Below are 25,293 nucleotides of genomic sequence, written 5' to 3' on the forward strand. Positions count from 1 at the left end.
GACCCGGCTTTATGTCTGCGGCGCCGGGGCGCATGCGCAGACGCCATCTTCCCTCCTTCCCTTTTGCTTGCCCCCTCCCCCCGCCGCCGCCTCCTCTCGCCGGCGGTCGCGCCTCCTCCTCCTGCGCTCGGGCGCTGGTCCCTCCTCTCCCGATGCCGCGAGAGACTGGGGGATACGGTGGAGCCGGAGAAGAGCACTAGTAACAACCATCACAGCCCCCTCCCCGCCCGCCGCCCTCCCTCGGCACCCACCCACTCACCCGCCCCGTTTGCCGACACCGACCAACCCCACCTCTCGTTCCTTTGAACGGCGTCGGCTGCAGTCGCTTGCACCAGCCCGTCTGGCCACCAACGCCGCCGAGGAGCCGCCGCTGCCTGCGGCCCCCTCCCGCCCGGGCCGCGGGAGCAGCAAGGGTGAGGACGAGCCGGCTGCGGAGGAAGAGGACAGGAGCGGCTCGCACCCCTCCGCGCTAGCGCACATCCCGCCGCCCTCCGGGGAGGCTCGGGCGCCGGCCCCTTCCTCCCCGAGGACGTGTGCCGAGCCGAGGCGCCTGCCCTGAGGGAGGAAAATGCTCGGGCTCCATGGCTGCCAGTGATGGAGCTGTCCCTGGGCTCCCGCTGCCACTGCCGCCGCCGCGCCCCGGCCGTGCTCCGCGAGGACCCGGCGTCTCTGCGCGCCCGCCCGCGCCTCGTTGCTGGGCTCACCGTACCGGGCGCCCCGCCGCCGCCCCGCTCCGAGCCTCGCCGCCCCGGCCCCAGCCCCGGCCAGCGTTTGCTCACGGAACAGCCGCCGCGAGTCCAGGGGGTTTGAAAGGGTCCGAGGGGCGTGGGGGGAGGGCCGAGCGGAGACTGCGGGGCCGGGAGGGGAGGTTTGAGCGACACTGAGCTCCGGGCTTGCCGGCGGCGGCGGCCCTGGGGGTGGCGAGGGGAAGGTGACACTCGCTCCGCGCAGCCTTCGTGCAGAGCTACCGGGAGGGTTTTGCAGCGGCCGCCGCGGCGGGAGGAGGGGTTAGGTGGCTTCTGAGTTGTCCGGAGAAGGTGGGCATTTCTCGGTTTTCCCACCCCCTCCCCTTGTCTCCCCCTTGCCTTGTCTTCCCCCTCCCTCCTGCCCCGCACCCCACGTGAAGCGGAATATAAAGGGGGGTGTGAGACTAGAGGGGAAAGTGAATGGCGAAGGACTGAAGGGGTACCCCCTTCGGGTTCCTGGCCGCCCTGTTCACCCTCGTTCATCCTCCCTTCCCGAAGCTCGCCCTCGAAGGCAGGAGCGGCCGGCGCCTTCGGCTGAGGAGGAGGAGGAACCGCGCCGGGCGGAGCGTCAGGTCCCGTTTTCCTCCCCGGCGTCTTGAATACAAAGATTACGGTGCAGAAGGAAATTGCACTCGCCTCCTCCGCCCCCCGGTACCCGACACAATGCACCAGCCGCCTGAGTCCACCGCCGCCGCGGCCGCCAGCGCGGCCGCTGCAGACATTAGTGCTAGGAAGATGGCGCACCCGGCAATGTTCCCTAGAAGGGGCAGCGGTAGTGGCAGCGCCTCTGCTCTCAATGCAGCAGGTACCGGCGTTGGTAGTAGTGCCACATCTTCCGAGGATTTTCCGCCTCCGTCGCTGCTCCAGCTGCCACCTCCTGCAGCATCTTCTACGTCGGGACCACAGCCTCCGCCTCCACAAAGCCTGAACCTCCTTTCGCAGGCTCAGCTGCAGGCACAGCCTCTTGCGCCAGGCGGAACTCAAATGAAAAAGAAAAGTGGCTTCCAGATAACTAGCGTTACCCCGGCTCAGATCTCCGCCAGCATCAGCTCTAACAACAGTATAGCAGAGGACACTGAGAGCTATGATGATCTGGATGAATCTCACACGGAAGATCTGTCTTCTTCCGAGATCCTTGATGTGTCACTTTCCAGGGCTACGGACTTGGGGGAGCCTGAACGCAGCTCCTCAGAAGAGACTCTAAATAACTTCCAGGAAGCTGAGACACCTGGGGCAGTCTCCCCCAACCAGCCCCACCTTCCGCAGCCTCATTTGCCTCACCTTCCCCAACAGAGTGTTGTGATCAATGGGAATGCTCATCCACACCACCTCCATCACCACCATCACATTCATCATGGGCACCACCTACACCATGGGCACCACCATCCATCCCATGCTGGTGTGGCCAGTACATCCATTCCCGGAGGGCCACCCTCAAGTCCGGTATCCAGAAAACTCTCTGCCACTGGAAGCTCTGACAGTGTTATACCAGCTGCACCAACTTCTGCTGTCTCATCGGGTGGCTCACCTTCATCTGTAATGACTAATATCCGTGCTCCAAGTACTACCGGCAGTATAGGTATAAGTTCTGTTACTGGCACGAATAATGTTAACATTACTGCTGTGGGTAGTTTTAATCCTAGTGTGACAAGCAGCATGCTTAGTAATGCTAATATAAATGCAAGCAATATTCCTAGTGCTGCTAGTGTGAGTGTCGGGCCTGGAGTTAGCAGCGGTGTTAATGTGAATAATGGTACTATTTCTTCCGCCGCTGTTGTTAACAGTGCCCCCAGTGCAGCTGCAGGGATGACCGTGGGATCAGTTTCAAGTCAGCAGCAACAACCAACAGTTAACACGTCAAGGTTCAGAGTTGTGAAGTTAGATTCTAGTTCTGAGCCCTTTAAAAAAGGTAGATGGACTTGCACCGAGTTCTATGAGAAAGAAAATGCCGTGCCTGCTGCAGAAGGTGTGGCAATAAATAAAGTGGTGGAAACTGTAAAACAAAACCCAGTAGAAGTGACTTCTGAGAGGGAGAGCACTAGTGGGAGTTCAGTGAGCAGTAGTGTCAGCACACTGAGTCACTACACGGAGAGTGTGGGCAGTGGAGAGATGGGAGCCCCCACTGTGGTGGTGCAGCAGCAGCCAGCGCTTCAAGGTATGGCTCTTCAACAGATGGATTTCAGTAGCTCTGGCCCTCAGAGTATTTCTCAGTCACAGATAACGCAAGTACAATTACAGTCTCAAGAACTGAGCTATCCTCAAAAGCAAGGTCTTCAGCCAGTACCTCTGCAAGCCACTCTCAGTGCTGCAACTGGTATCCAGCCATCACCTGTTAGTGTGGTTGGTGTAACTTCAGCTTTAGGTCAGCAGCCTTCCATTTCCAGTTTGGCTCAACCCCAATTGCCATATTCTCAGACGGCTCCTCCAGTGCAAGCTCCCCTTCCAGGGGCACCACCCCAACAGTTACAGTATGGACAGCAGCAACCGGCTGTTTCTACACAGATGGTCCCAAGCCACGGTAAACCAGTGACTCAGAATCCTGCTTCAGAGTACGTACAGCAGCAGCCGATTCTTCAGGCAGCGGTGTCCTCTGGACAGCCCAGTGCTGCGGGAGTGGGAGCAGGAACAGCGGTGATTCCTACGGCTCAGCCACAGAGTATCCAGCTGCCAGTGCAGCCCGCAGCAATCCAAGCACAACCTGCAGGGGCCTCTGGCCAGCCTGTTGGCCAGGCTCAGACGGCAGTATCGGTTGTACCTCCTGGCAGTCAGATTGCAAATATTGGTCAACAAGCAAACATACCTATTGCAGTGCAGCAGCCCTCTACCCAAGTCACACCTTCAGTTGTCCAGCAAGGTGCTCCTCCATCGTCACAGATAGTCCCACCTGCTCAGACTGCGATTATTCATCAGGGAGTTCAAACTAGTGCTTCAAGCCTTCCTCAGCAATTGGTCCTTGCACCCCAAAGTACCTTGTTAACTGTGCCTCCCCAGCCACAAGGAGTAGAATCAGTAGCTCAAGTTTCGCAGCAGTTGCCTGCAGTTAGTCCTTTGCCCTCTGCTAGTAGTATTTCTGTTACAAATCAGGTTAGTTCAACCGGTCCTTCTGGAATGCCTTCTGCCCCCACAAACTTGGTTCCACCACAGAATATAGCACAAACCCCTGCCACTCAAAATGGTAATTTGGTTCCGAGTGTTAGTCAACCTCCCTTGATAGCAACTAATATAAATCTGCCTTTGGCACAACAGATCCCACTAAGTTCTCAGTTCTCTGCACAATCATTAGCTCAGGCAATTGGAAGCCAAATTGAAGATGCCAGGCGCCCAGCGGAACCCTCCTTAGTTGGCTTACCTCAGACTATCAGTGGTGACAGTGGGGGAATGTCAGCAGTTTCAGATGGGAGTAGCAGCAGCCTAGCAGCCTCTGCTTCTCTTTTCCCGTTGAAGGTGCTACCGCTGACGACACCCCTGGTGGATGGCGAGGATGAGAGGTAAGATCATGCCATATTTCTGCAGGCATTCAACAGATTGAAAGTTAATCTATTTAGTAGTTATGTATATGCACAGCATTTGTCGAAACATTACCTATTTTTTCTTTTTGTATATGAAAATGCGTTTTCGTGGTAAGTTTTCTAGCGCAAGAGTTATGGAATGGTTTCAGAGTGGATAGCAAGTGGGTGTAAGTAATATGTAAACTATTTGACAGACTAGTTATTGAGCATTAAGTATAGGTCTGGGGGCACCAGGTGGTTTTGTTACTTATAAAATGCTTTTTAAAGAGATTTATTACAAACAGAAAATTTTTGCTAACCCATATAATAGTAAATCTATTCATCTGAATTCCTAAAATCCTTATGATCATCTCTTGAAGGGGGGTTGTGGTTCCCATGGTTGTTTCTCCTTTACTAGATTGGACATTCCTTTTCACTTCTGTGTTTGATCTTAGTCTGTGAAAGATAATGTTACCTGCTTTTCCTAGTCAGACATTATAGGAAAGATGACCTAGTCTGGGTTATATAGGTTGCCTTTATACTGTAATTGACCAACTTTTGTGTACTTGTTTAATGGTCATTTTTTCTGAACAGAACAGGAATGGAAATCTTAAAAAGTATGTTGTGGGGGAGGAGGGTATACACTGTCAAAATTACCAGATTTATCTTTGATAGTAGTATCCTGTGCGTTTTCCTTTTGTATAGTAGATCAAGGTGGTAGCCATTTTAAAGAGTAAGGAAAGTCTTGGAGGGTTGAATTTATAGAGGCATGAAAGTAAGACTTTGTTCTCCTGATAATCTATTCCACCTGTTCCTTTCTTTGCCAAAAAAAAATACATAAAGCCAAAAATATAGTATTAAGTCAGTGTTTTCGTAATTGAATTGGAAATAATGCTCTAAACATGCCATTGAATCAAATTGTGCCTTTTAAGCTGACTGCCTAGAAAAGTTGTGAAATCTCTAATGATTCTACATTGCTTTAAACTAAGTTGATTTTTAAAGGAATGTTCTTTTCACAGACTTGCTGGTCTGTGACTAACCTTGATCAAAATAGTATCATAGGAGTTAATGACAAAGACTGTTCATTTTAACCATGGAACTTTGAATAAGCTCTGAAGACATTTAATTATTTTAGTACTAGTTGGATATTTTTGTGATTGAACTTTCATCAAACCAATTGGAAACATATTCTAAATGTGTATTTGTGGTTTTCACTTCGGAAAAATTGAGGGTTTTTCAAAAGAATTGCAGTTTTAGAAAAAGAACAAAAGCCAAATGTTGGCAGTGAGGTTTTCATGATATATATATTTTTTACTTAAAAGATGTAAAGGCATGGTTAATTGAAATACTTTAAAATCTTGTCTTTCAAGATTTTTATAATTTTTTCAGGAGTCGTGTAATGAAAACCTTGTTACCTAACCAAATGTATTCTGTATCATGTATACAAAACTGTACTTAAGAGGTAGACCTCTTCTAGGAGGTAGTTTCCTTAATGGTCCTATTATAATTATTGATAAAACTTTGTTTCATATGCCAGTATTCACCTGTAATTGCTAATATTCACTATAATTTTATAGAATTATTTACCCCAAATATTAATGTTTTTAAGTCTCAGGGGAGTGATTGAGTGAAGCCCCTGAAAATCAGGCATATTACGTGGATGCTAAATTCAGAGAAATAAAAGGTAGATGAAATACACAAGTGAAAACCACCCATTTTGAATTGAAACCTCCCATGATTTTTGTTAATTACCTTTCGTGGTCTCCTGGCACGACTTTCTCCCTTTTTTTCCCCCTTGTGGTAGGGCCTGATAGAGCTTTCCACAACTTGCTTTTCTAGACAATTAAAGTCAGATGTTGCTACTTAGAACTAGGTTTTTAATTGTAGGGATAGAGGCCAGTTTAAGCTATTTAATACAAAATTAATCTTTCCACATAGTAACTGAGATGAAGATTAATTAGGGGCAAATTACGTAGAAAGGTTTGGAAATAAAGGGACAGAAAGAGATACTGAAGTATGCTTAAATATTGGTGTGAAGTAACTTGAGTTGACTCTGCCTGTTTTGAATTTACTACGTATTTGAACCTTTGTTAGTTAACATCAAAGTTAAGTCATCAAAACCAGAAAATTTTTGTTTTGTAGGTATCCTTTAAATGCTGAAAAATCAAAATGTGTCACCCCTAAAATACCTATAAAGGTCAATAAGGATAAACACGTCTATTATTTTCTTTATGATGTTTTACTGCAAATTTCTTTCTTTTATCCCTGAAGTTTAGGAAAAGTTTTGTTTTAATTTGCCCTTGGAAGGAAATTTGAAAATACCTACGAGAAAAAAAAAATGATAATGATTAAAAAAATTCTTCTTACCTTTTCTTCTCAGGATAGCTTCCATGTCACTTTCATCTTTTGGGGTTTGGTCACCAGTTTCTTGGGAGGAAGGGGTCATTATAATTTCAATATTATGACTTAGAAACCATGTTAACAATGAAACTTTTTGGTGGTAAGGCAAATTTTAACACTTTAAAATTTAAAATGTTTATTAGGCATGTGGAAAATGCTTTCAGTTGATCATTGGGCAAGATGATAAAAATTAGAAACATGGGTCAGGCGTTAAGATTATGTATCTTGTTTTTTAAAATTCATTCTCATTAAGAAGGTCTTAATGTCTTAGCTTTTAACAGGAACTTAACCTTTATAACACAGGGAAGATATAGGTATTTCACACTGATCCGTAGTCTTTTGTGTTTTGCAACTATTAGTACAGCCTCTTATGTAAAATTGATCATACTTCTATTCATCCTTCAAGACTGAGCTCAGACGTTCCCTCTGAAGCATTCCCTTTACCCAGGAAATGTTTTCTTAGCCCTTTTTGTTGTTCCTCTATAACGCACTGCACACATTCAATTATAATTACCTGTCTTCCTCACAAGACCCTGAACTCCTCAAGTGCAAGAACTAAATAATTTTTTTTAAAGATTTTTTATTTATTTATTTGACAGAGATAGAGACAGCCAGCGAGAGAGGGAACACAAGCAGGGGGAGTGGGAGAGGGAGAAGCAGGCTCATAGAGGAGGAGCCTGACGTGGGGCTCGATTCCATAACGCCGGGATCACGCCCTGAGCCTAAGGCAGACGCTTAACCGCTGTGCCACCCAGGCGCCCCAAGAACTGAATAATTTTTGAATGAATTAATGAGCAGGCTTTTCTCTGCTTTTTCTGTCACTATTTAAAATTTATATTGTCTCATCATTAGCACAGCTGTTAGAGATGCAGGATCATATAATTTATGCAATAAATTGAGAAGAATGAAAAGACTTGCTTTTTTTGCGCCTCTTTCACCTGATCACTGAGGTGAATTGATACCTATTTTCTAAATACAATGCCTGTTATGTAGTAGGCTTTCAAATTTTTATTAAAGAGGAATGAAAGTCTTATTATCTATGAAATAGGAGTAATACTCATTTTGTCTACTTCTAAGGATGGTAGCATTACATAAAATATTTTAACTATAAAATACTAAATTATAGGCTTTAATTTTTATTTAAATTGTACCTGCACAGTTTAAAGGGTCAAATAATTTACATGGTTATCGAAACAAACAAAAACTTCCTGCTCCCTTCCTTTCCATTTTTCCTTTCCCAAAACTAGTTACTTTCACCTCTTTTAGATGATTATTGTCATGTTTACCTCCTTGTCTGTGAACAACAAGCTTATATTGCTACTGGATACGCAACATGGCTGGATAGTTAGAAGCATGGACTCTGAAATCAGACTGTTTAGGTTTGAATCTTCCTCTGTCAACTGTTAGTTTTATGTAATATTGAATTACTTAACTTCTCTATGCCTCATTTTGCTCATTTAAAAAAATGGGGATAGTAGTACTTACCTCGTAGGGTTGTTATAGGAAGTGAATTTGGAAAGCCGTTAGAACCATGTTTAACTCATATGTCGTGTATAGTGTGTGTTAAATAAAATACTCTGTGCTTTTGTTTTGGTTTTATTAACTTCCTGGATAGAAAATGAAGATTTGACTTTTATCACCTCCTCAGCTGATCTCTTTCACCTCTGGTACCTCTTCTTAAAAGTTATGGTTTCATCACTCTTGGTTATTCAATATTCTTGTAAAATATCACTTTTCCTGTCCTATACAATGTACTGCACTTGTCGTCCTCCTTCTACCTGACCCCAGCTATGTAGTATGGTAGTGTACTAGAATATATAGTATATATTTTTCTATATACTACTTAGCATATAGAAATGTTAGTAGGTACCCCCCCCAAGTTTTCATCTTTTTCCTCCAAATTGCCTTTCTCCCATTTTTGTATGCCTTTCTCCCCATTTTTGCTTTGCGTTTTGTGACAGAGCCTTTCCTCAGATGTCTGGTAATTCTTGGTCGGCTCCTTGGTCGGCTCCTTGCACGTTAGGAGACTGAAGAGCTTATCTAGTCTCAGTGTGACTTGTTGACTGTTAGCTTTACCATAGAGTGATCTGGCTGAAGTTCAATATCTCTGCCCCACCCCTGGCTTAGTTTTTGCTGTACTTATCACTGATTCAACTTTCCATCAAATGTCTCTTGAGATGTTCAGACATACCAGGTATTGTTATCAATTTTATCTTCCTGAGGCAGTCTCTCATGTCCCTCTGACCTCCATGCTGGACTGAGTGTCTTCTAGAGTTGGTACACAGCCATTATTGTGGGATTCCCTTCACTTTGTCCTGTGGTTGGATTTCCATTTTGCAGTGATCCATGTCGTGTTCATTCTTGGCTTACTTGATCTTTTAAAATGGTTTTAGGGGTTTCTGGCTGGCTCAGTCTGTAGAGCCTGTGACTCTTGATCTCAGGGTTGTGAGTTTGAGCCCCATGTTGGGTGTAGGGATTACTTAAAAATAAAATCTTTAAAAAAATTGGTTTTAGTTTACCCTGACATTCATTTGATTATTTAGTTAGCTTAGGAATACTACGTGTAAAATTCTATTATTTTATAATTTTGCTCCATTGCTTTCTAGCTTCCGTATTGCTTTTGAGAAGTCTGAAGTCATTCCGATTTCTCAAATATTGTATGTGACTTATGTGTGTGTATGTTTCGTTGTTTTTTTTTTTCTGCCTTGTTTACCCTTTTCTCTCTTCTCCTCTCTCTTTAATTCTCTGAAAGCTTTTGAGATTGTATCTGTTTCCAGTGTTTGGAAATTTTACAGTGATAGGTCCTTGTGTAGGCCTCTTTTCATCCATGTTGCTGAGTACTTGGTGTGCCCTTTTAGTCTGGAAACATCTTTTAATTCTGGGACTTTTTCTTGAATGATGTCTTGATTATTTCTTTCCATTTTCTGCTTCTTTCTCAAACTCTTCTTATTGGGATAATGGATCTTCTTGACTTCTTTTCTAATTTTCTTGTGTTTTCCTATTTTCCATCTCATTTTCTTTTTGCTCTACTTCTACTGAGTTTTCATATGTTATCATATTCCCAAAGCTTTTGTTTTTTGACTTGGCTCCTGTTAAGTAGTATTTTGCTCTAATAACAGTAATACTTTCTCTTAGCTGTCTGAATATATAAATGTTAATTATTTTTTTTTAAAGATTTCTTCTCCTTGCGTGATCAGTGTCCCCCAAATTTGTTTTCTTAGTTTGTATTTGCTTTGGTCTTTATCTTTCATGTTCTAGAGCCTTTCCTTAGGTGGTTGGTGGTTGTGTTGTGAATGGGGAGGTAAAATGCTAATTAGAAATCCTCAGTGAGACTTTTAGCTTTAATGTGTAGTAACCGGGCTGGGATGTTTGGTTGGAGGACTTTTGATGTCAGTATCTTCATGTCTTTCTTTTGAGCTGGTTAGATCCTTGTAGAAGGCCCTTTCTTGCTTGGAGGTGAAGGTTGTGGGGGACAGGAGGGAAGTTGGGTAAGAGGTCTTGGGGGAGTCTTAGCATCCCCATATATATATTTCTTCACTCAACATCCTGTTTTTAGTATGTTTTCCTGCCTACAGCTGTACCTGATTTTCTCAGCCTTGGGATATGGTGTTTTATATTCTCCAGACAATGTATTTTCAGTTTTTTGTTGGGATTGGGGAAGGGCAGTTGGGATCAGTGGAGCTGGTTACTTCTTAAAAAGACTTCTAAACAATCTTCCTTATTTTAGCTGCCTCTTTCCCCCCATATCCCACTTCGGATGTATGTGGTACTGCCAATTGCTGAGTCTTTTGGGGATTTTACAGTTTAAATTGGGTTTGTTCTTGGCTTTCTCCACTGTTTGCTAAAGATTTGATTTTCTAGTGTTTGCTAAGTCATTTGTCACTCAACCATCTGCTTTCCAGCTTCCAGATTTTTGTTGCTATTGTCTTTTCACCCGTTCTCTCAGTTTTTGTGGGCTTATGTATTTATATCTTAAAAATTCATTTTTTGGGTTAATTCTAGTGGGTTTTTAGAAAAGGAGTATAAATTGTGTGTTTCTATAATTATATATCTACCCTAACTGTAGAATATTGCTCTATTAAATGTAAAGAATGATGCTAATTTTAGTAAAGTCCTTGCTCCCAGATTTGATCTATAATGAGGTACATAAATTTTAAGGGTGGAATTGCTTGGCTTATATCAAGTAGAAATAAGAGTAGTGTATAACTCGGTATTTCAATTCACTGAAGTGATTAGAAATGTTAGGATTATATTCAGTTAATATTTATTATCACATTAAACCAACTCACCAACCCTGTGAGTTAAGTTTTTTCTGTTTTACTGATGAATAAACTGAAGCTTAGTTTATTAGAGAGGTGGAGTTGTCTCCGGTTATATACATAGCAGTAGTAAAACAGCTAATATTAAAAGTCATTTTTCCAACTAAAAGTCTTTTGGTATTTCTACTAATAAAGCCAACAAGAGGTAAGGCTGATGCTCATAAATAATATTAGAGTGACTGAAAACCTGAAAAAAGGGAGGCTTCTTTGATTTGTGTATTTATGCAAATAATAAAATTAACCATAGAACATACTGATGTTTACCTATAAGCCCTTGGTGAGCAAAAAGTGGTTAAAGTCATCACACTGATGTACCTGGAATGCAGTAGACATGCAAATGTTAGATGAATTAATTTTAGTATTTTTTTTCTTTTGAAAGTTGTATGAAAATTATCTTTTCAGGAAAACTATTTTAATTTTCTAATTTAAATTCAGTCTTTGTAGCTTTGGCTTCAGAATTGTAAGACAAGTAGATTTTGGTTCTTGTTTAGAAAGTTGAATTTAAAACTATGAAACTGCACAAAGCATGACCTGTTCTGGTGGTGCAATATTAGAAGCATGCTGCAATGTTGAAACTCTGGTGGTTGGTTTTTGCCGTGTCACCGTGTTGTTAGCATTGAATGTGTCATGGTAAGAATATGCTTTAATGGCTCATTAAAAGAAATTACACAAATTACATGTTTACATTATTTTAAAGAACTATTTATAATTAATTTTAGATTCTAGGTTGACTTTTTTTTCTAGCCTTACATATTTACATGCCTTTTCCCCCATTATTTCTTCCACACACGTCGGTTTGACGTGGAAATCTTATTTGACCTTTCAGCATCATCCGGCCTAGTTGACCTTTGTTTTTCCTCCTTGAAACACTCTCTTGCTTTCAGGGATCTCCTTTTTAGTTTCTTCCCACCTTTCTGGCCCCTTTTTTTCAGTCTCTTTCATATTCACCTACTCTATCAGAATTTTTCGGATTTCTGAGTTGTCTTCCCACTTATTGCCTTTTCGCTAAGTGATCATCTGCTCTGTGGCTTTAAATACAGTGTGTATGCTATCAGTTTCTGAATGCGCACCACTAGCCCATACTTCTCTTAGCCGTCGGGTGATACCATTATCTGCCTTCATAAAGCATCTCCACTTGCATTCTCATAATCTCAACAGAGCATAAATTTATCTTTTCATTACCTAACCTCTCAAATTTCTATTTTGTTCATCTTCATTTTAATAATTATTATTTCTTTCTAGTTCTTCACTTTAGAAACCCGAGGGCCATTCCTGATAACTCCCTTTTTCTCACCCCATACATCCTGACCATAACCTTCAAAATATATCCTGAATTCATCTGCCGTACCCCCCCCCACACACACACATTGCCCCAACTCTGGTCTAACATATTTACCTCTTACTTAAAGTACTGCAGTAGCTTCCTCACTAGCCTTTTGCATACAGTCTTGTGTTTCTCTGGTATTGTATCTTGTAGTCAGAATGATACTCTTAAAATAAAAATCTGTTCAGATCACTCACTTGCCCAACACCCTTTAAAGCCTTCTCATTTCTTTGAAAGTAATTACTTTTTGCTTTTGCTTACCTCTGGCATTGTATTATGCCACTTTCCCCCTTACTTTCTGTGTCCCAACTGCCTCCTTTCAGTTCCTCGTTGCCATCCATTCTTTCTTCTTCCTCTAGGGTTAGGCACGCACTGTTCCTTCAGCCTGACCATCCCCTGTGTCACCTGCCCTCTGTTCCTCCTCAGAGTTTAACTGTCACCTTTTTATAAAAAATTTGTATTTCAGTGTGTTAGTTTCAGGTGTATAATATAGTGATTCAACAGCTCTATACACTACTTGGGGCTCATCACAGGTGTACTAACCATCACTTTTTGATAGGCCTTCTCTGACATAGCAATCTAAACTCAGGTTCTTTGTTAATACTGTTTTTTTAAATAATGTTTATTACAGTTTGTAGTTATTTTGTGTGTGTGTGATTTTCTCATGATTTTAGGCTTCATGGACGGGGATGTTTGGTTTGCTACTACATATCCAAAGTATATTTCAGAGCTTAACAGGTAATTAGTAAAAGTCTACTTAGTGAATAAATGAAGAAGCAAAGTGGCATAAGATAAGGACAACTTGTCTTTTTAAAATTACTGTTATGGTATATTTGAAGGGTAAATAAGTTCTGTATAGATGACCATGTGATATCACTGTTTCCCCCCTTAATAGAGGTGAGTCAGAATTAATTGATTACTTTTTGCTGTGTTTATAAGCCAAAAAAGCAGTCTTAGTTATTGCTTGTAACAACCATTTTGTTTTGTGTTTTTCTGCTTATTTTATATTTATGCCAATAAAAGTTCTCTAACTTGATAAAGACCAAAAAACCCCCTATTTATTTCAAAATTAGAATATCATTATTCTTTATCAACTTTTGACTCGTTCATCTACTCAACATATAATGAAGCTTAAATAGTATCCAGGTATTGTCTTGGAAGTCCTTTGGTGCAGTTTCAGCTGTTGAAAATACAAACATTTAACTTGTAAAAATGTAATTTGTTTGTATTGAGAGTTTTCCTTATTAAACAGTTAAGTAAATAGTGAGTTAATTACTTGTTTAACATTCCTAACTGATCTATTTTCCTTATGGTTATTATGGTTACTTGTTGTTGAACAGGTAAGTTATGGATTATGTAAAAGGAGATGAAAAAGGTTTGGCAGTGATCAAAATTAGCAATAAATTAACTTACCTATGGGTATTAAATGGGTGTAAAAAAGTGTTAAGAGATGAGGTCTTTACTTTGAAGGTCGGGGTAATTAAGAACAGAAGGGAAAATGCAGAATCTGATGTAGTGCGATGATGATCATCAGTTGTGAGAGACCTATCCATATTAAGCCTGGTTGCCCGGCTTAAAACCGTATTTGGGTTGACTGGGGAGAAGATTTACTGTGGCTGTTTTTTATTAAGGATTAACTTTAGATCACGGTGTGTATGGATCTACCATGGTATGGATAGTATCGCCCTTCCCCATCCATGAAGCCATAGAGTAAAGAGTTACCCTGAGCTTCATGTGATTAAGACAGATGTGATAGCATCTTATTTTCCCAGGACTCCTAGATTATTTTTGTAATATCAGCTCACCACTCAAGTTGGGGAACTTCTGATACCTTGGGTACATACCTGAGTATTCCTTTTTTGAGTAAGTTGTAGTTGGATTGATTATAAAATTGCTCATTGTGATGAGACTTCATTCTCTCCCAGCTCATCTAATTATCTAATTTCTTTGGTATTAGGCTTTCTTAGTGTACATTCACATGATAATAAAGAGCATATTGACTAGTTAGGAATGCTTTGAAGGTATAAGCATACAATTTAAATAATATCCAGCACTAGATTATTGCTATGATACGGCTATGATACATTTCTACTGGTAATGAAACCTTACTCATGTATGACTTTTGGGGGGTGTTTTTAACAAAGTACTTTGAAATAGATTATATCCCTTTGAGTCCTAGCAGTCTTCAAGTTGATAGGATGCTTTTGTTCAGTTTTCACAGAGGAAGAGATAGTCTGGTTCATTTATTCAGTCATTGATTAAATACTGAGTTATACTGTGTTATGTACTGTTTTTAGCTTGTTCATAGACTATAATAATTTAGCAGTAAGAGTAGTAGTCATAGTTGTAGGAGAGCTCAAAATTATAGTACTTAGGTACAGGATTGTTCTAAGCACTTTACATATATCAACTTATTTAATTCTCAGAAAATCTTATATGAGTTGTAAGTACCATCATTATCCCCATTTTGCAGGTGACGAAACTGAGGCATAGAATGATTAAGTTTTAAAAAAAAAGTACTATTAAGTAACTTATTCAAGGTCACATAGCTAGTAAGTGGGAGCTAGGATTTAAATCCAGCCTGTCCGGGTTCCAGAGTTTGTACTCTTAACGACCCTTGAACTCTGTTGGCCTCTGTAGCATATGATCAGAACTGAGCTGTTCTGACAGCAGTATTGAGAGTTGTTTTCTCAGTCAGCTTTCATGTATTGGAAGGCTCTGGGAACTGCAGATATATCTTCTCTTGTTATATCCTCAAATAATCTTATTTTGATCTTGGAAGTTTGAATGTGGATGCTACTCTTATTCTTGTACTCAAGAATATAAGCCCTGTGAGAACAAGGACCTTATCCATCCAGTTTACATCTGTATTATCACTGCATGCAATAGTGCCTAGCTCATAGTATGTTTTGAAATATTTGTCCAGTGAGTGCCTTCAGACATGTGGCAGGAAAAAAACCCCATAACCATTCAGAATAGGGATATCATTACAGCCAGATACTCTGCCATTCTGTTACCATTATGTGCATAGCCGTTCTGATATACAGGAGTAAGTTTCAGTTCTTCCCAGATATGTTGCTGTACTTGTTATGTTAAATTCCTTCTGTCTCTTCTTCAGCAACCTATCAAATGGGTATATTTATTGAGGACCTTCTAGGTGTAAATTATTACATAGTAATGGTGTAGGCAAAGATGTAATCAAACATGGTTCTTGTCCTTAGGGAGTGTATACGACGTACATGTGGTGAAATTACATGAAAACAGTAAGCTAAATGACAGTTTTAAATGACATGAAATGCAAAATCAACAAATCAAAAATTTAGAAGTGGAAATCTTGAGATTTCGTTCAAGTATTGCTTTGTAGATGAAGGAACAAGTTCAGAAAGGCTAAGTGAATTCTCAAATAGTGCCAGAAAATGTTTCTTAGACTAACTGGAACTCTAGTCTTGAAAATGACATAGGAAATTGCATTCAAAGTTCACAGATGGGATAGAATTGACCTTTGGTAGATCAGGGATGCAATGTTATTTGAATGGACTTTTTGGAAGTTTTGGGTTGAAGGAGAACGTTTCAGGTACAATAGTATCAATAAAAAGGGGAAGAAATAAGAAATGCATTCAGGGTATCAGTAAGGCAACAGTTGGACTTTAAATAGAGTAAGTTTGTCTTAGGCTGTGATAGGAAGTGACTGTAGATTGAATTCGGGAGTGATCTGGTGCTCAACACTTGTTGACTAAATCACATTCAAGGAAGATTGGTATAAAATGAATCTGTAATTTGGATTGGAATGGGGGTACACTTGGAAGCAGGAAGGACCAGTTAGGAAATTATGTTTTTTCTGTTATTTTTTAAACGAATGAAGGAAATAAAGGAATAGTGACTTCTGGTAAAGTGATTCAGTATGGAAAGAAGCACTTTGTTTAGCAAATATCTCAGTTTAGAAAAATACTGTATTAACTTTCCCAGCCTCTCTTCCCTCAAAGCAACATATTTCTCTTCTCATTTTGAAGAACAGACAAAAATAGCCTAATTTCTTGGAAAGGCTATTATCTATAGCTGTAGTTTTAAAGGTATGATGGGTAAGTGGTCATAACCTTCAGGTAGGATTTTTGGCAGTTTGTTTTCATGAGGTTCTCTGTGTCTAATCCAAAGCAGATGTGTCCCAAATATATTTACTAGTGAAAAGAAATCTGAGTGTGAACTAATATTTTAGGATTGGTTCTTTACAGTAATGGTCATAGAGACCTTTCCCTCCTTTCTTTTTGTTCACTCCCTTGCCAGTCTCTTCCAGGCAGTGGAAAGAGGAGGAATAATTTCTTCCTATCTCCCTAAGCACTCTTAGGTCTCTGTCAAAAAGGAAATGGTATATATAGTTATTTAAAATGTTAAAAGCATTAATGCTGTCTTGACACTAAAATGTGAGTAATTTGATTATTTTATTGACATTTAAAGTGCCACAAAACTAAATTATTCTTTTATATGTTGGTGCCTTTTTTTCACTTCACTTGTCATTTTAAATTTTGAGACTATATTCATATATGTGTGTATATACATATGGAGGAATATAATTTTTAAAAGGACTTCTTGAAATTCTTAGATTACAAAGTATCCTATGTATTTGAAAGATATAATTTATTTTTTATTTTTATTTTTTAAATTTTATTTTATTTATTTGACAGAGAGAGAGACAGCCAGCGAGAGAGGGAACACAAGCAGGGGGAGTGGGAGAGGGAGAAGCATGCTCCCAGCAGAGAAGCCTGATGTGGGGCTCGATCCCAGAATGCTGGGATCACGCTCTGAGCCGAAGGCAGACACTTAACGACTGCGCCACCCAGGCGCCCCTGAAAGATATAATTTAATAAGTATTTGCACAGCACTACTTCTATCCTTACAGAGAGCCTACTTATTCAAGAATAAGTGTGTATCTATACATGTAGATATGCATATATGTGTGTGTGTATGCATACACATTAAAGAAAAAGATAATAAATAACAGGCTCCAAATACTACTGTCCTACTATTTATGGTCCTTTGTTTCAGTTCTTTCCACCTATTTATAATTTATTTTGTAGTATTTATATCTACCTTTGTAAGGTGCTTGAAACATTTTAGGGAATGACTTGGGATAGAAGTACAATAAATGGAAAAAGTATGACAAAGGTAGGATATGTGTCATGAGAGATATTAATAAAGCAGTATTGAGAGTCAGAAGGTAAAGATCAGATCACATGCCTTTGAAGAGGTGACATTTGAAAGAAGTTATTTTAGTAGAGAAAACTTATACCAAGAAGGTTCAAGGTACAGGGAGTATTTATGGAAAAGAGCATAGGACATAGTCTAAGTTGGTAGGTGATGGTATCTGTACAGGAGTATAGAAGATAAGGCTAACTTTGAAAAGAGTTGAAGGCAGGATTGAGGAGTCTGGACTTAATTGGACATGGAATGGAGGGCCCATTTTAGTTTTTGTGCTATGTAGTGGCCTGGTCCCAGTGTTGGGTTTTAGGGAACTGCTGACTTTATTTGGGATGTCTAGTTGCTTCTTTCCCTAATGGGGTATGAGAAACTCATAATTCCTTTTTCTGTCAGTGGTGGAAATGGAGGCATATTCTCTTCGTGGTTACAATCTGAGATAATGGTTTGAATCAGTGACCTTGGCCTCGTTAGGAAAGCTAAGGAGTTAAGGACCCAGTCCACACATGGTAACGCTCTACTAATCCAGAGGTTGAACACTGGTAACTTAATCCTTTGGAATACGTCTCTGGAATGTAAAGGCCTCCAAACTGCTTGAAATTGCTATCCAAAATAAAGCCATGTGGGTACACCCCCCCCTCCCAGCTATTTTTACATAGTATTTTTGGTTATTTTTTTTTAGACTTTTTAAGTCTTATATTTGCTAGCTGTATCAAAGCAGACGAGGAAGGGGAAAGAAAAGAAATGGGATTCTAAGGCAGGTAAGGTGACCATTGGGCAAGTAGTAGCTTATAGCCTTGACAGCAAAGTAGGAGTTAGAAATTTTAAGAAAACCCCAAAGAAACATGATATAGTATTGAATGATTCACCAGTTGAAAGTGAGATTATGAAATTGATAACCTAACCCACTTACATCCTAAGGAAGTTTTTGTTTATGCTTAATATTAACTTAATTTTTTTTTCTTGGTTGTGTTTTGTTGTGGTATTTTCAACAATGACAAGGATTCTCTTTCTGTTCAAGAAGAGCTCATGTTTTAAAAATTACTTTTTAAAGATGATAGTCAATAAAACTTATATTAGCAAATTTATTTTAGAAAAATGCTGCTTTTAAGTTGCCTTTTTTGCTTGGTTTTTGTTTCTTCAAGTGTATTGCTTTGGGTGCAAGGTGGTGTGAGGTGAATTGAGAAAATACGGGTTTTTGCTGTAGTGCTGTCCACTGTTCAGGTGCTGATAAGTCATCAGATGTCTGGGTTTTTCCTTTTCTTCCTCTTTTTAGGCTTTATTACTGTAGGCTGTCTTAACTTCCCTTTCAGAGTCAAGCTTGGAGCCATGTTGTCTCTTCAGTTGATGCTCCCTGTTACTGTAGAATCTTGGAATAAAGTTTTGTTTGACTTTGAAGCTGTTCTTCAGCTTCATTGTGTTATTTTCTTCTTTGGGGATCTACCAAACATTATTTACTAGTCATTCTCTGAAATGACAGCAGGATTTATATGTTTGTACAACTGTTATATTTTATTATCAGGAATTTTAGTTATTTTCAGGTTCCAGGGAGGAAGGGTGGATCCAAAATGGGGAGATGGGTTAAATCCAAATTAGATATCTTACAATGTTTCCTGCTTTCATTCTTGAATCCCATTAATAATTAACCATGCTACTGAACCCCAATCCTTTTAGGAACAAGTATATTTAATGCTTATTGAAGGAACATGATGTTTGAATTATCGACCTCTTTAGCTCTCTTTTTTGGATAAATTTATATAAGATTAATGATAAATTTGTAGGGGACCTGAGGATTATATGACAGAGAGATGATTCTAAAATTCCTTTCTCTTTTACTATATTATTGGCTCATATATTATTTAGGTAAAATATAATCAGGTTAAGTAACTTTGTTACATAATACTAAGTGATGGAGTGAGTATTCTGCTAGGTGATTTGATTCCAAAGCTTGTACTCTTAACCGTTCTAGAGATTGTCTTGGCCCACTGATGAGCAGTGAGAAGTGGCCACTGGCAACTAGAAAATGCAGTTTTCAGCCTGTGAGGATGGAGGCATTTGACCCTGTTGAGTTCATTGGATTCTCAGTACAGAGTTGTACAGTGACTGATGTTCCTAACGATGATCCCTTCCATCTTAGTTATTGTTTTCTCTTAATATTATTTGCTACTAATTTCTACTACTCTTAATTTTGAAAACATTTCTACCCCAAGTGATTAAATTTTCCAAATCTTTGCAAAAGAATAAACTTTAGATTGGGAGAATTTGCTTAAGTGGAATCCAATTTTTAAGACTAAATGAGTGTAGAGATAGTTTTATGACATGAACTTTTCAGTAAGTCAAATTAGTAGCCTTCCGTTGGTCTCATTTAATGAGCTTTTACAATAAGCTGTTGATACTTAGGATGTGTATTTTTTGCTTAACATGATCAAATTACATTAAGATACTTCTTAAAGTAGAAAACTCACTTTAGTCAGTTGAATCATAATAGCACATTTTATGACTCAGATCTTTTAATTTTGAATGGTTATAGCTTATATTTGCATCTCATGCTTATTATTGGAACAAGAAAATGCTGATTTATGTGAACACTTTTATAGTAAGTTGAAGAACAGGATTTACCTTGTCTTTTTGCTTATTATCTTAGAAGAGGGAGTTTATTTTTTGAGACAATTGCCTTAGGTATTCTTTTAATTCAAAGTTTTTACAGTAGTGCTGCTTTCCCTCATTTTCCTTATATGTTTCCAGATTTATAAACTTTGGAAGTATACAAAGAAGCAATTGGAACTTTTTAAGAAATTGTAGTTAATAGTAAAGATCTTAATGAATATAGTAACTTAATTTATCATTTAATAGTAATATAGTATGAATCTTATTCACTTTTCCATAATTTCACTTTCCACTAATATGAAATAGCCACAAGCTACTGAAAGCCAGTATTTTCACATCTTGTACAAGTTGATTGCATTTCTGGATGTTTTACTTATTGATATGCTTTTGACAGCCTAAATTTGCCATTCTCCCCATCCATGTGCAATCACAATGAAGGGAGAATTTTTTTTTTTTAAGATTTTATTTATTTATTTGAGAGAGAGAGAGAGTGCAGGTGAGAGAGCACAAGCAGGGGGAGCAGCAGATGGAGAGGGAGAAGCAGACTCTCCAGTGAGCAGGGAGCCTGACGTAGGCGCTTGATCTCAGGATCCCGAGATCCCGACCGCAGCTGAAGGCAGACGCTTAACCGACTGAGCCACCCAGGCGCCCCTGAAGGAAGATTGTTTAAAAGTGGGGTTGCCTTTTGTGAAATAGAAGGCTGAAAGAGACCCACTTTGGGCTTTTTTTTTTTTAAGGTTTAGTTTCTAGTTGTACTCAGATTTTTAGCTCATGAGGCTCTACCAGTAGCTTATTAAAGTTTCTTACTAAGAAATTAATCCAATATGCAAAAACAAAAGCCTTTAACAAGTAGACATGCTGGCCTAACAAAACCCAAGTTGTGCTGTATTTGAGCTTACAAATATGTGACCTAAATGCCATGTAGTGGTCTGAGTTAAGAGACTCAACACATGAGTAAGGGAGCAGAAACAGTGAAATAGGAAGGTCTAGAAGACTGTTAAAGTGGTTGGAAGGGAAAGAGGAGGATCTAGTGGTAATTGGTGAATTATTGAACAGTTACGTTGATAACATTTCTAAATCTAACAATATATAAAATATTTTAGAAAAAGTACCTAAGCTAGTTTAAGCAGTTGTCTGTTAGCCTGTGAGGCTTTTTATAGTATCTCTAATCTTTCCTGGGATTGTGATGATTTATTTACTTAAGAAATTTTTGAATGCTTGTTACGTATGCTAGCACTGAACAAAGGTACTAAGGATACAAAGAAAAAAGTCATATTTTTGATCTTCCAGGAGTTTTGTCTAGTACTCTGAAAAAGCATCATAAGATCTTGATATATCTTCTGAATTATCCAAATTCAGTTACATTATGCTTCATTGTTCTGTATATGGTGTGCACGACAGCCTTTCAATTCAAGCAGGTTGATTAATCTAGGCTATGGATTAAGGAGCATAGTGGACAGTGAGGTAGAGTTTAATGAGTATTAGCTTTGGCATCAGAGCTAGTGTCTAATCTTGTTTATGCTACCTCTTATTGTGTGACCTTTGTAAATGTAAATGTAAGCCCAATTTTCTTACCTGTGAAGTGGGAGTAATAGCTACCCTTGCACTGTTGTTGGGAGGATTAAAGGGGATAAAGGACGTAATGCACCTAGCTCAGTTCTTAGTAGTTTTTGTAAATGGTAGTGCTTTTATTATTGTGTAATAAAATGTAAGAATGATTCCTTTCAGAAGCACTGGAAATTAAAATTAAAAGCTTGCCGACATAGTCAGAGACTTTCTCCATGCGATAGCCTTCTAAACCAGTGATTCTGCACCTTTGTGACATTTTTGGTATAGCTTTTCTTGCCTGGGGCTCCACAAGAGAATTAATCCCTGTAGGAAAGAGTGACTACTCTCTCTCTCAGTCCTCCTAAGAATTTCATGTATCTGGTATCACCATTCTAGATGTATATGAGCAAAGGGAGTTTATTACTTATAATGGAGGCATCAGGGATTAATTCTTCTGAGTCCTAGGCTGCTGGGACTGTATTATAACTATTTGAGAAGTGCTTCGAAATTCTTAAATTTACAGAAACAAAAGTTGTTACAAAGCACACCTTTCTCTCTTTCTTAATGAGGGTAGGAGTTTCTTACAAGGAATATAGTGTCTTCTGGCTGTTTGTTAATATTCCAAAATAGAACTATTACCCTAATCAAGTGATTCTTAAACTTTTTCATTTTAAAGATTGTTTTAGATGGGCATCATGCCCTGAAGACCATCTGTTCCATACTCTGTCCCATATGGGACTGAACACTATCTCCTTAGAATGAATGGAATTAATCAGTTTGTTTTTAATAAGATAATGAGTCAATACCTGGTTTTAGGTTTCAAAGATTCATTGAACTGGATTTTGAAATCTAGTATAAAAGTTTCAAAACTAGTGTTTTTGGTATACCACTTCTTCAAGCCAAAAGAGAAAAAAATTTTCTAGAGCCCAGGAATCTTGGGGAATGCTTTTTTTTTATATACACCTTGGAGGTTAACATTGCATTTTAATGTATTAAAGACTGAGAAATTCTGCAGAAGAGAGACAGTTTTATTTATTGGCCACTAACCTTACCAACTTTTTGATCATTTAACATTTATTAATGTACGGTAGAACTAGTGTTCTTTGTAACACACTTGGGAAAATGTTAATCTCCTTCATTTTATATATGAGAAATGTTCTGGTTCTTATAGTTAAATGATGGTGGCAGATTTCAACTGGATCCCATCTCTATAATTATTATTCTACCCCTAACAGTTCCTTTTCTGCCATACCACCCTGTTTTTCATAAGTATTCGGTTTATATTAGAAATAAAAGTAAAATTGTTGTCATGTGAGTATATATACCAAGTGAGCCATCTGGCAGAAGTTTAAGAACATATTTTGAGAACTATAGCACTGACATATTTGCAGCCTCATTTAATTGGCCTTGTCATTGTAAATGGTTTACAGACCTTAGGGATAGACTTTGTATGAGTTAGTATATTCCTGGGGGAAATCTCTAAATAGGATAGAAAGAACTAGTTAACTCTGTAAACATTCAGAGATTAGGAAGGCTGTTGAGTTTGTTCTGTGCTTTGATTACCATTAATGTAGAACTTTTCACTAACTTTGTGTTTCTTACGTTTTAGAGTTAAAGCTTGATGTTGCTAACAAAGTAAAGGAGCCAACTGAATGTTATCATCTCCCATTTATACATTCCCTACGTTACACTTATTTGAGAAATGGATTAAGAAAGTACAAATGGGGATGTCAAATTCTGAGGAGAGAAATTGATAGAAGATTTATCAAAGGGGTGAAAAGAATGGTTATTGGAGATGTTTCTGAAGATACATTAGTAGATTAAGGAAGGAGTTTTTGGCTCTTTTGGGAATGTCTGTAAAACTGTGGAGAGTCAAGTTTTAAAACTACTAGCTGCATTTGATGGTTTCAGAAATTTGACTCAAGTTGGGGCGCCTGGGTGGCTCAGTTGTTAAGCGTCTGCCTTCGGCTCAGGGCGTGATCCCAGCGTTCTGGGATCGAGTCCCACATCAGGCTCCTCTGCTGGGAGCCTGTTTCTTCCTCTCCCACTCCCCCTGTTTGTGTTCCCTCTCTCGCTGCCTGTCTCTCTCTCTGTCAAATAAATAAATAAAATCTTTAAAAAAAAAAAAAAGAAATTTGACTCAAGTTTTGAAGGAGTGATGGAAAGAGGAGTACTAAACTCTGGTATTACTTCTGAATAAAATTTAAAGGAGTAACCTATTAAAACATGTGAAGGAATATACACAAATTTCATTTCTTAGTGGGGGTACATCCATATGTGAATTTGCTCACTTGCTGAATTGAGAATTTAGTAGTATTGGCACTTTGAAGGGCTTAATCCAAGATCTGTTGTGGCTTTTACAAAATTAAACTGCTAGCCTATACAATGCTAACTAAACTTCGTGTATCTCTTAATGTCAAATCGTATTTCTTAAATTATAACAAATCATATTTTTAAAATTATTAGCTTGATGGTGGTGATATTCTTTTCCCTTCATACCTTTTTTACTATTTTTGGCAGTGTTTTCCTTTTCAAGACATGGATTGTGACTGCAAAATCTTATTCCCAAAATGTCTGGGAAGTAGAATCTGCTGTGGAAGTGGTAAATGGCCAGTGAAATACCAGGATTAAGGCATTTGTCCAGGATTTAAGTTTAGGATAGCTTATCAGGTTGGGTATTTCTCATATTTCTGATGTGTAGTCTCATTATTGTATAGAAATTACCTGATGAGTAGTTGATTAACACATGCTTTCTTAATTTCTGATGGAAAGGATGCCTTCTCTCTAAAACTTGAGGATGCTGTTGACTTTATGACTTTCCTTTTTGTCACTGCAGGCTCAATATCCAAACAAGTTATATATAACAGAGTAGATTAAAGGCATTATTTATAATAAGATATCTGTTTTGTCTTTTAAAAAACCTACCCCACTTTATCGATAAAGAATTGGAGAACACCCTGTCTTATATAAAGTGTTACATAAAGTTATATTGTTTCTAATGTCATATTTACATTTATATGATTGTATTTGATTTTTATTAGACTCAAATTGAGATGAGGAAGCAAATGACCTTTGATCTCATCTATCTATCTATCTATCTATCTATCTATGAATTTGAGTAGATATATTGAGTAGATATATTGCAAGCATAAGTAATTTTTAAAATACATTGCAATGGCGGACAACTACAACATCCATACAGAATATTATATACTCTGTTACAAACCAAAGACTGTTCTCTGGGTAGCAGAATTGAGCTGTTGATCAGTAGAGAATAAAGTCTAATTTGTTATTGCCAGATTGTTATTTTAATCATGGTCATAACAGAAATGATGACTTTAATTGTAGGTATGATGTTAAATTACATTAAGATAATTAAACTCATTAAACTCTTTGCGAATGCATTTAAAAGACTGTCCTATAGATTTATTTGTTAGATAAGTCAATAGATAAGTAAACTAGAAGTTCAAATTTTAAAAAAAAACACTTTTCTGCATCTTGCTTCTTTGTAGACACTTAAAAGGTAAGAGAGATTTCTGATTACCATTTCAATTTACTTTTAGATACAGGCGTCTCAGGTTCAATAGAAACATCTGTTTCTAGATTATTTATTTTGCTGATAGGGAGTTTTGTTACACTTCATTTCTAAGTTTTATTGCCTTGTCAGACTT

At 38.8% G+C, this 25,293-nt stretch overlaps 1 protein-coding gene across 8 annotated transcripts in view; it reads left to right on the forward strand.

Annotated features, from left to right (window-relative positions):
* The first annotated feature begins 820 nt into the window (after positions 1-820).
* Positions 821-25,293, forward strand: part of TSC22D1 (TSC22 domain family member 1) — a 132,027-nt gene continuing 107,554 nt past the window's right edge. For 7 of the 8 annotated variants that reach the window (XR_004626742.1, XR_004626741.1, XR_004626743.1 and 4 more), the window contains exon 1: positions 968-4,234. Coding sequence is in view for 5 of the 8 variants with exons in the window: in XM_034665205.1 (XP_034521096.1) it covers positions 1,410-4,234 (2,825 nt within the window). In the remaining 3 variants the exon portion in view is untranslated. Of the gene's footprint in view, positions 4,235-25,293 lie in introns of all 8 variants that reach the window. The other variant, XM_002914961.4, reaches the window with a different exon arrangement.

Source organism: Ailuropoda melanoleuca, chromosome 7 (genome assembly GCF_002007445.2).
Source record: "Ailuropoda melanoleuca isolate Jingjing chromosome 7, ASM200744v2, whole genome shotgun sequence".
Taxonomy (NCBI): domain Eukaryota; kingdom Metazoa; phylum Chordata; class Mammalia; order Carnivora; family Ursidae; genus Ailuropoda; species Ailuropoda melanoleuca.